We start from the raw sequence: 10,023 nt of genomic DNA on the forward strand, positions 1-10,023 counted from the left end.
CTGTGGAATATAATCTAGATCAAACTAGTTAGTCTAATCATTTGTGTTGGGCATTCAACCACCAAAATTATTTATAGGAAAAGGTTAAACCCCATTTTTTTTTCAATCTCCCCCTTTTTGGTTATTGATGCCAACACAAACCAAAGCAAATATATAAGTGCGGAATTGAACTAGTTTGCATAAGGTAAGTGCATAGATTATTTGGAATTAAAGCAGAACAACTTATGCAAGTTGTTGGGTAACCGGGAATGGGGTACTCGAAGCAAGTCCATAATCCTTGTTCTGGCCCAGCACTCCAGGACCCTATCGAGCAAGTCAGCGAGGCGAAGTGGACAATCAAATCCCTGTCGAGCAAGACCATGAGGCAGGACGTGCGACCAAGACCCTATCGAGCAAGACCGTGAGGCGGGATGTACGACCAAGTCCATACCGAGCAAGTCTGCGAGAAGGGGCGGGCGATCAAGTCCCTGCCGAGCAAGTCTGCGAGGCGGAATGGACGACCAGGCCCCCGCCCAAGCCGGTCCAAGTTCTGAAGCCGCGAGCACACCTCGCCACAGCAGGACACGTCACTAGGAACCCACGCGATTGCCGTCAACATGACTGAACGCATCATACTAATATAAGCATAACACATGGTCTAATGGGACCAAGCGGCGTCGGTCAGAGGCGACCTTGGCACTAGAGTCTCCACAACAGACAGTATGTTGGAGCCATACCGGGTAGAAGAATCTGTACACACAGAAGGATGGCGAAGGGCCAAGACGACAGGAGAAAGTCGTGCCATATGAATCAAGCCCTGAGGCTGAACCATCAGACTCGTCGCATGTCACCCCACGGACGTCAGCCACGAACCCGCACAGAAACAAGTGTAACGAGCGGCACCATACAGGGAATACAACTTTGCACGACCAAAGGAGGAGGGCCCACCATGACAACCGAAGGACTCCCTCTCTCTCTCTCTCTAAGAGAAACATCGATGTAAGGCATGTCCCTTGAGATATAAAAGGGAAGGTCTCTCGCTCTCCGAGACAAGCACGCTTGTTGTGACACGCTCAATGCAATACTACGATCATCACTATACTGGAGTAGGGTGCGAACCCGAACCAGTATAACCCTCGTGTCCCAAGTTCATCGTTCGAGTCTCAGTGATTTACCATTCAGAGCGAGTTCGCGCTAGCATCTCCACCGAACACAAATATATTGTCCGTCGGTTTCTGAAACCACGACACATGTAGGTGTGTTTTAATTTGATGTTGCTACTAGGTATACTCTGATAATAAAACTGTATTTATAAAGTTGTCCTTAATAAAGCGTGCAGATACATATAAAAACGAAGTTTTGTATTATAGATGGTACTGTTTATAGTGTAAATTTTAAATAGAAGGTGAGACGATGGACTTGGGGAGAGAAGAGACCATTGGCTGCACGTTGCATCGGCGGCGGCGCGTCGCCGAGAAGTGCTAGCTCTAAAACAGACGGACGCATTGACTGTGAGTGAGTACACTGTGCTCGTCACGCCACCGACGGCTGAAATGGCAACCCGGCGGATGCCAAAGCATTGGTCCATTGCACATTGACGTGACCTTGCGCGGCGCCGCTGTCTTGAGTAACGGGATTACTTTGTTGTTATCTATTTATTTACTCCCATCCTCTCGCAGATCCATCCATCCATCCAACCCTAACGCCTTCGCCAATAATTTTCTCCAAGTTGGCTTCACGGCCACGCTAGAGCCGTCGAATCTAGGACTGGGCAAAAAACCCGTTACCCGTTACCCGAACCCGAAATACCCGAACCCGAACTCGTAATGTCGGGTACCCGAAATTTGTTTGGGAAATTCGGGTAGTAAATTGTGAAACCCGAAATTATTCTGGGTAATTCGGGTAGCACCAACCGGTACCCGAACAACCCGTACCCGAATATTACGACGGCTGCCGCGGCCCAATGTTCACAAATAATCACATGCTGGCAGCTGGCCGGCCCAGGCGGCCAGGCCCACCCACGCCATGGGCCACGGTCCATCTCCAGGCGGCTCCATGCCTCCATCTCTAGAGTCTAGGCGGCAGTCACGGACTCACGGACGTCACGCTCCATCTCCAGACTCCAGCCTCCAGGCGGCGCCGCGCGACATCTCCACTCTCCAGCGACTCCAGCGGCAGCCAAGCGCCCAAGCCTCCAAGGATCCAGCCTCCAACGTCCACGCCGTCGACGCCGACATCTCCAGCCGCTGAGCCAAGCGCCCAAGCCTCCAACGTCCACGCCGCGACATCTCCAGCGGCGCCGCGACATCTCCAGGCCGAGCCAGGCAGCCAGGCGCGGAGGCGCCCAGGCCGCAGTCGTACGCCGTCCTGCTCCTGCCATCCAGGTTAGGGTCCGGTCACTGATATGGTCATCCTTAATTTTCTACTGAGCCCCGCCCAAGGAATAGAGCAGACAGCAGAGCACATCCCTAACCCTAATTGCCTAATGGCCTAATCCGATCTCGCAGGCTCGCAGGCTCGCATCAGGCAGCACGGCAGTAGACCACGCATACCTCATCGCCCGACACGACGACACCGACCGAGGAATCAAGCAACGTATGCAATTTTTAGCATCAGTATATGTTGTCTAATTATCACTAACTTAGTAAGTTAGTATAAGGTTTGAGTTTTTTGCAGATGCCTAATAGTATCGATGATATAGTAGACATGGAATTGGAAAGAGAATCTATGGGTACTGCTACTCAATTTGAGCAAGCAACTGTGGAAACAACAGGTGATCAGTCACAAACTATACGAGGTAAATCTAGTGGAACTGAAGGCCAAGGGGATGCTAATTTTGTAGACCTTGAGAACGAAACTGAGAAAAAGGAGGCAAGGAAGGAGATTGTGCCAAGGTCAAGTATGTGGGATCATTTCATTAAGATCAAAGATGACAAGGGTAGGCTAAAGTCTGCTAAGTGCAAATATTGTCAGCGTATCCTTAAGGCTGATTCCAATCAGCATGGTACATCTTCATTGAATAAACATTTTAATGTCTGCAAGCGCAACCCCAATAAATTTGATAAAGACCCAAAGCAAGGTACTTTGCAAGCAACCGGAGGGGAAGCTCCTAGCACTTGGAGGTTTGATCAAAATTCATTAAGGGATGCATTTGCTGAAATGCTCATAGAAGATGAGTTGCCATTTGCTTTTGGTGAGAAGTCGGGTTTCAGAAAATTTATGTCAAAAGCTTGCCCACGGTTCCAAGTGCCATCTAGAAGAACTTGTACTAGGGACATTGTGCGTACATACTTCCAAGAGAGGGCCAAGCTAAAGAAGTTCTTCAAAGACTCTTGTCAAAGAGTTAGTGTAACAACAGATTGTTGGACTTCCCAACAACAAGATGGGTATATGACTGTGACAGCAAGTTTTATTGATGAGAATTGGATTTTGCAGAAGAAAGTCATTAGCTTTTTCAAGATAAAGGGACATAAGGGGGATGATATTGGGAAAAGCTTGATCAAAAGTTTGGTGGACTGGGGTTTGGATAGAATTATGACTATAACAGTTGATAATGCAAGTGCCAATGATAGCGCTATTGGTTATTTGAGAAGACAATTACAGAAAACAACAATAGCAGATGGCAAGTATCTCCACATGAGGTGTGCTGCACATATAGTGAACCTCATTGTGCGAGATGGCTTGAAAGATGTGGACCTCTCAGTGCAGCGTGTTAGGGATGCAGTTCGTTACATAAAAAATGGAACTTCAAGGTTGGTAAAGTTCAAGGAAATTGCAGAGGAAGAGAAGGTGGACATCAAGGCCTTTTTGAGGCTTGATGTCCCAACAAGATGGAATTCAACATATCTAATGTTGAAGGCTGCAATTGTGTATGAGAAGGTATTTTTAAAGTTGGCTGAAGACGACATTAGCTATGTTTTGGAGCTATCTGAGGTGAGAGGAGGACATGGTCACCCAAATGAGGATGATTGGGAGGATGCCAAGAAGATGGCTGAATTTCTAGAGCATTTCTATGATCTCACTATTCGCATCTCCTCTAGTCTTCATGTGACTAGTAACACCTTCTTCCATGAGATTGGAGAGATCCACTTGTTGATTCAGTCATGGATTGACAGTGTGGATCCTTTGCGAGTTTCAATGGGCTTGAGAATGAAAGAGAAATATGACAAGTATTGGGGAGTTTGGAATGAGCCACAACCACAACCAGAGAAGGATAGAGGGAAAGGAAAGGGTAAGGAAAAGGAGAACATTAATCTATTGATTTTTGTGGCTGCATTTCTTGATCCAAGATACAAGTTATCTTTGTACCATAAGATTACCATTGAAGAGATCTTTGGTGAGGACAGAGGACAACTAGTATGGTCTGCTATTAAGACATGTATCCGAGAACTGTTTAAAGAATATAGAAATATTTATGCACCAATTGAAGAAACAACAGATGAAACAGATTCAACTCAAGCAAAAGGTGCTCCAGGAGGGAAGCTTAAACAAGTTATTGCCAAGAAAATGAAGCTGACTAATAGTAGTAACAACACTACTAAATCAGAACTTGACAAATATCTATCTGAAGATTGTGAAGACACAGAGAAAAAGATCGATGTTCTCATTTGGTGGAAGGACAATGCACATAGATTGCCGGTTTTGGCTCACATGGCCCAAGATATCCTTGCTATACCAATATCAACAGTAGCTTCAGAGTCCGTTTTCAGCACAAGTGGGCGTATCTTGGATGATTTCCGTACTTCCCTTACTCCTTTCATGTTGGAGGCCCTTGTATGTACCCAAGATTGGCTAAGAAGGTCTACTCCCATTAACATACAAGAGAATATCGAGGAATTGACTATTATAGAAAAAGGTATATTCCATCATTTTTTGTATGTATTTGATCATTTTGATGTTTAACCATTTCTAATTGATAGCTACATGCTTGCACTCCTTTAATTGTAGAGCTAATTGAAGAATTTGGTAATGGTGGCAAAGGAAAAAGAACCGAGGCTACTTCCACTTCCAAGTCTCCAGCAACACATGAGTGAGCTGCTAATCTGCTATGCATTGTTTACTGTTTAAATAACTTTGTACTCTTTTTTATTAATGTTATGAAATGTTAACATATATATATTTTGCTTGGACTCATGTACAGAATGGCAGGATAAGCCTTATATTCCTTGGCTGTGTGGATGGACTGGGTGGTGTACTGGTGTGGATGGACTATGGACGTGTTGTGGGCTGAAGGCTGAAGCTGAATGGTGGCTGCTGGTGGGCGGTGGCTGCCTGGCTGGTGCAGTGCAGGCGTGCAGCTGGCTGGGCGTGGCCTGGAGCCCTGGACAATGTGCTTGCTGGCTGGTCGCTGGTGCAAGCATGTGACTGTGATTGTAGTGGCTGTGATTGTGTGATTGTAGACTTGTAGTGGCTGCCTGGCTGGTTCCTGTTTTTTAATTTACTATTGACTATTGTGGCTTTGTGACTATTGTGGCTGTTTTTTAATTTGTTATTGTGGACTAGAGCAACTCATTTGTGTGGTGGACTGGCCGATGTGTGACTGTGATTGTAGTATCCTGAATAGCTATTATTAATTTATTATTGTGGCTGTGTCTGTATTGCTTTGGTTACTATTTTTAAATTTGGTTATTTCGGGAGTACCCGATACCCGAACCTGAAGTGTCGGGTACCCGAACTGTCGGGTAATATAATACCCACTGCAATTTCGGGTAACACTTTCTAAAACCCGAAATTTTAATTACCCGGATTACCCGACCCGAAATTTTCGGGTAACCCGAACGCCCAGGCCTAGTCGAATCAGGGCTGAAATCAGCGGATGGGAAGACAGAAAATGACTGCAGCGAGTACCTTTTGATTTCATATAAACATGACACGACGTTTAGGATTTCAGTAGCATGCTAACATTTTTTTGGCTTCGACAATTTATTACAGTTAATTGGCTAAAAAATTACTAGTGAAATTAGAATTAGAATTCGTTTTGAATTTTTAATAAATTCATACATTACTTAATATATGATTTTTATATATGTGTCTAGATTTATTATCTTCTAATTAAATATGAACATAAAAAACTAGGAGCTACAACTAATAATAATACGGGACAGAAGGGGTATTAATTTGAGGGTGTTAATAGATTTGTATAATATTTGATGTATGTATATTTTATATGCTCTATATTTATTGTCATCTATTTAAAGAGCTAAAACGAATAATATATTGAGATGAAGGGAATAGTTAGCTAATTATTAGCTAATTTATTAAAAGTAACTAATAACTAAATTATTAGCAAGACTGTTTAAATATGTTCGCTTGTGCATTCAAACGTACCTAAAATTCCATCTTGCAGCTGCATTTTAGTCTGAGCTAAATACCGCTTCACATTTTTGCCGTCCAATTATCGGCGTGTAAATAATTTCTTGTCTGAATTTATGTGGAAGAATAAAGAAATCCCAACCTGCCGTGCAATGTCGGCAGGGGCAGCTGCATCCACAGCGCGCCCCTCGTTTTTTTTTTCCCTTCTCGAGGACGAGGACACACGCACACACGGAAGAAGCCACTAGCTCTCCGCAGTCCGCTCTCGCCTCTCGGCCTTCTCCTTGTGCCGCCGAACACCCTCACAAGAGTCGGCCTCTCGATTTCTCAGTCCAGCCTCAGCAGTCCCCTTCCCTCCCTCCATCAGGTGTTGCCTCCCGCAGATCCAAATCGGAATTCGGTCCTTCGTCCCCAAACCACCAATCCGGTAAATATATATGCGCTCCCTCACTCCCTCCCCCCAGAGTTTCTTGCGCCGTTCTCTCTCGCGCAAATTATTATGCCGGGAAAGATTATATTCTTCCCCTTTAGCTTTGAGCCCGAAAGGCCGAAGCTTTCGCGTTCTTCCCCACAGATATCTGGAGCCGTAGCTTCTGTTTGGTATGGCCGTGGGTTGAAATAAATAGTAGTGTGCGGGACGCCCACCAATTGGCACGCTGCGCTTTCCATCCCTGCAGCTGCAAGATGCCTTCTTTTTAGATCTGTGCTGCCGTGCCTTCCTCTTCATGGTACCCTGTGGTTGGAGTCGGTATTAGCGTTTAATGAAGCTACTTTTTCCTCCCTTGCCTTTTGGATGATGCTTAGTACTACTACGTCTTATCAGCTATCAATCCTCCTCTCGCGTGCTTCTTGGATAGGTTGCATTCTTTGGGTTTGCTCACAGCGCACACAAAGCCATTTTACTGCTGGGAATGGTGGCTGGCACTATTAGCGTCTCCGGCTCTTGAGTGATCTCCAAGGTAAGCAGCCCGCCACTCCCTTGGAAGAATGGGAAATAGATAGGAATGTTTTGTTTTCTCGGTTGGAGGAGCAAGGAATTAACCACTCCACATCCCTCCGTGATTTCTGAAGTTTATGGCTAGAAAATTTATGAGGTTGCTCGGTATGAAGAAAATAGTCTTTCCTTCTATCTGATCATTCAAATTGTTCGCTTCGCTTCGCTTCTCTCTGGTTTTGCTTGCCTCAGTCTAGTTGCAAGATCTGTATTCGGTTTGACTTGGGTTCTTCTCAGTTTGTTTGATGTGAGTAGATTGGCGCACGAAATGAAGTATTAACCTGACTGAACTGCGGCAGTTTGTTCATGTTGGTAGTTGAAGCATTCATTCTTGAGTAGTCAGTCGTCGTAATGGATTATCAGTCCTTTGGAATGCTACAGGGAAGTGAAGTGATGGGGGAGTGCGAGGACGGCAAGGAGTACAGGTGCTGGGAGGAGCTGCTGCCGGACGCGCTGGGCCTCATCTTCCGCAACCTGCCGCTGCAGGAGGTGCTCACCGTCCTGCCGCGGGTGTGCAAGTCCTGGGGGCGGGTGGTGGCCGGCCCCTACTGCTGGCAGGAGATCGACATCGAGGAGTGGAGCCAGCAGCAGGGCAAGCCGGAGCAGATCGCCCGCATGGTCGAGCTACTCGTGGGCCGCAGCGCCGGCTCGTGCCGCCGGATCAGCGTCTCCGGCCTGCCCTGCGATCCGCGCTTCTCCTTCATCGGAGACAAGTAATTCTGAAACCTGAGCGATGCTTCTTGCTGTTTTTGATCGATTCCTGTGGCAAGTGAATTTTTTTCTGCAATTTTTTTTTTTTGCGTGGAGTGTTAGATTAGAATTATACGCTCATTCTAAGCCTCGCCGTCAGGTTTAAGCCGTGATGGGGGTGTTTGCTTGCAGATCTGCTGAGAACGTGAGTGTCTGTTCAGAATTTCTGACGTGCAAATCCAGGTCCATTTGTTTGTCTATGCTGGCTTGGAGACCATTCTGATTTTTCTGATTAGCAGGGCTAGAAGTGGGCCTAGTTAAACTTTGATGAGATTTGGTCTGGATCTTTGGAGCAAATAAAAACCTGCTATCGCAGAGATTATGAATCTAAACTGCTGTTTTTTTTTTGTCTCAGTACGTAGAACCAAAATGGTAGATATGCCCCGAGCTTGCAGCATGATTAGTCTTGAATCTGACTTGTAGGACATGTATTCACTGAGAAGTTGATCAGTTGATGTGTATTATTGTTCTGAATTATTTGCATTACGATCGAACTATAGGATTAGATATTCATTGTCCACGCGCAATACGAATTATTGGAAGTACACACACAAGTACTGGCACCGGCACGCGCACATGCATACAGTGATCAGGCGGTCACAATTACACACCGGCTTGATCCTGCTTCCTCTTTTGCTGAAAACTGGCTAGCGCACGAGCTCTCCGGACCTTGGAGATCCCCAGGAGCGAGATCAGCGACTCCATGGTGGAATCCGTGGCGCCGCGGCTGCCGAACGTCACTTTCCTCGACATCAGCAGCTGCACGAAGATGGGGGCCCGCGGCCTGGAGGCGTTCGGCAAGCACTGCAAGTCCCTGGCGGGGCTGCGGCGGGTGATGCACCCGATCGACCTGGCGGACAGGGCGTGCCAGCACGACGAGGCGCACGCCATCGCGTGCAGCATGCCCAGGCTGCGGCACCTGGAGATGGGGTACATGCTGGTGGCGACGGAGGCGGTGGCGGAGATCCTGGGGCGGTGCCGCGAGCTCAGGTTCCTGGACCTGCGCGGCTGCTGGGCGGTGGACGACAAGCTCCTGCCGCGCGACCGCCACCCGGGGCTGCGCGTCCTGGGACCCCGCGTCGACGACTGCTACGAGAACAGCTACTGGGAGGAGTGCTCCGACGACTACTCGGACGACTCCTCCATCTACTCGTGGGAGCTCATGGACGACGTCGACGACGACTACGACTACGCCGCCGGCAGCGACGACGACGACGACGAGGCCGTCTGGGACGACGACGGCCAGGGCCTGGAGAACCTGGAGGTCAGGTTCTACGGCGGTGGCTTCGGCGAGACCTTCGCCGGCTTCGACTGGCCGCCGTCGCCGTGACATGACACCTGCTGCCTGCGCTTGCGTTGCTTGCGTGGGTGGGTGAGCCTTTGTGTGTTGTCCCCAAGCTTTGGAAGCTTGCTGTGCTGCTGTAGTACTGTGCCTGCGACATCACTCGATCTTCCTCTACCTCGCAGATATGCCATATGTGAAGCGAACTGCTAGTGGTGCAATCTAAAATGTAGACGCTGGTGTTTACATGAAGCAATCCCCATCAGCATGCACCGGTGAGATTCCACCGGTGCCAATCCCCATCCATCCTACCTACTACTAGTCATAGAGAGCGGGGCAGGGTACCCCTGTCTCCTGATGGCTTCTTTAATGTCATGCGAGCAAACATGGCAGTGCAAGGGTCTCCTGAGCTGTATAGTGTCAGCAATATCAACGCAGTGCGAAAGATGGCACGGGCACGGCGTGGATCGAGGTGCAGCAGAGCAGAGAAGAGTACCCTGCCCCCCGCTCGCTTTGGGATGCAGCACAGCGCATCACCCAGCCACCCAACCCAACAGGCCAGCACATGTCGAATGCAGCGGAGGGCGCCCCCCCCCCCCCCCCCCCCCCCCCCCCCCCCGGGCACACGCAAACAGCTAGCAGTAAAAGCTACCCCGCTTTTGGACCGGACCGGACCACGGCGTCTGGCTGCCTGATCCCAAGATTT

At 48.1% G+C, this 10,023-nt stretch overlaps 1 protein-coding gene across 9 annotated transcripts; it reads left to right on the forward strand.

Moving 5' to 3' along the window:
* Positions 1-6,435: 6,435 nt before the first annotated feature.
* On the forward strand, positions 6,436-9,621 carry LOC100273637 (ubiquitin-protein ligase). Of its 9 annotated transcripts, none has more exons than XM_008683245.4 (4): positions 6,436-6,718; positions 7,149-7,250; positions 7,667-7,998; positions 8,687-9,621. In XM_008683245.4, the coding sequence occupies exons 3-4, from the start codon at positions 7,679-7,681 to the stop codon at positions 9,363-9,365; spliced, it is 999 nt and encodes a 332-aa protein (XP_008681467.1). In that variant the 5' UTR covers positions 6,436-6,718; positions 7,149-7,250; positions 7,667-7,678; the 3' UTR covers positions 9,366-9,621. The 9 variants fall into 9 exon arrangements, with proteins under 9 accessions (XP_008681467.1, XP_035823701.1, XP_008681468.1 ...); XM_035967808.1 differs by having other exon boundaries at positions 6,443-6,718; positions 7,115-7,250; XM_008683238.4 differs by having other exon boundaries at positions 6,457-6,718; positions 7,649-7,998.
* The last annotated feature ends 402 nt before the right edge of the window (positions 9,622-10,023 follow it).

The sequence above is a fragment of the Zea mays genome, chromosome 5, assembly GCF_902167145.1.
Source record: "Zea mays cultivar B73 chromosome 5, Zm-B73-REFERENCE-NAM-5.0, whole genome shotgun sequence".
Lineage (NCBI taxonomy): Eukaryota > Viridiplantae > Streptophyta > Magnoliopsida > Poales > Poaceae > Zea > Zea mays.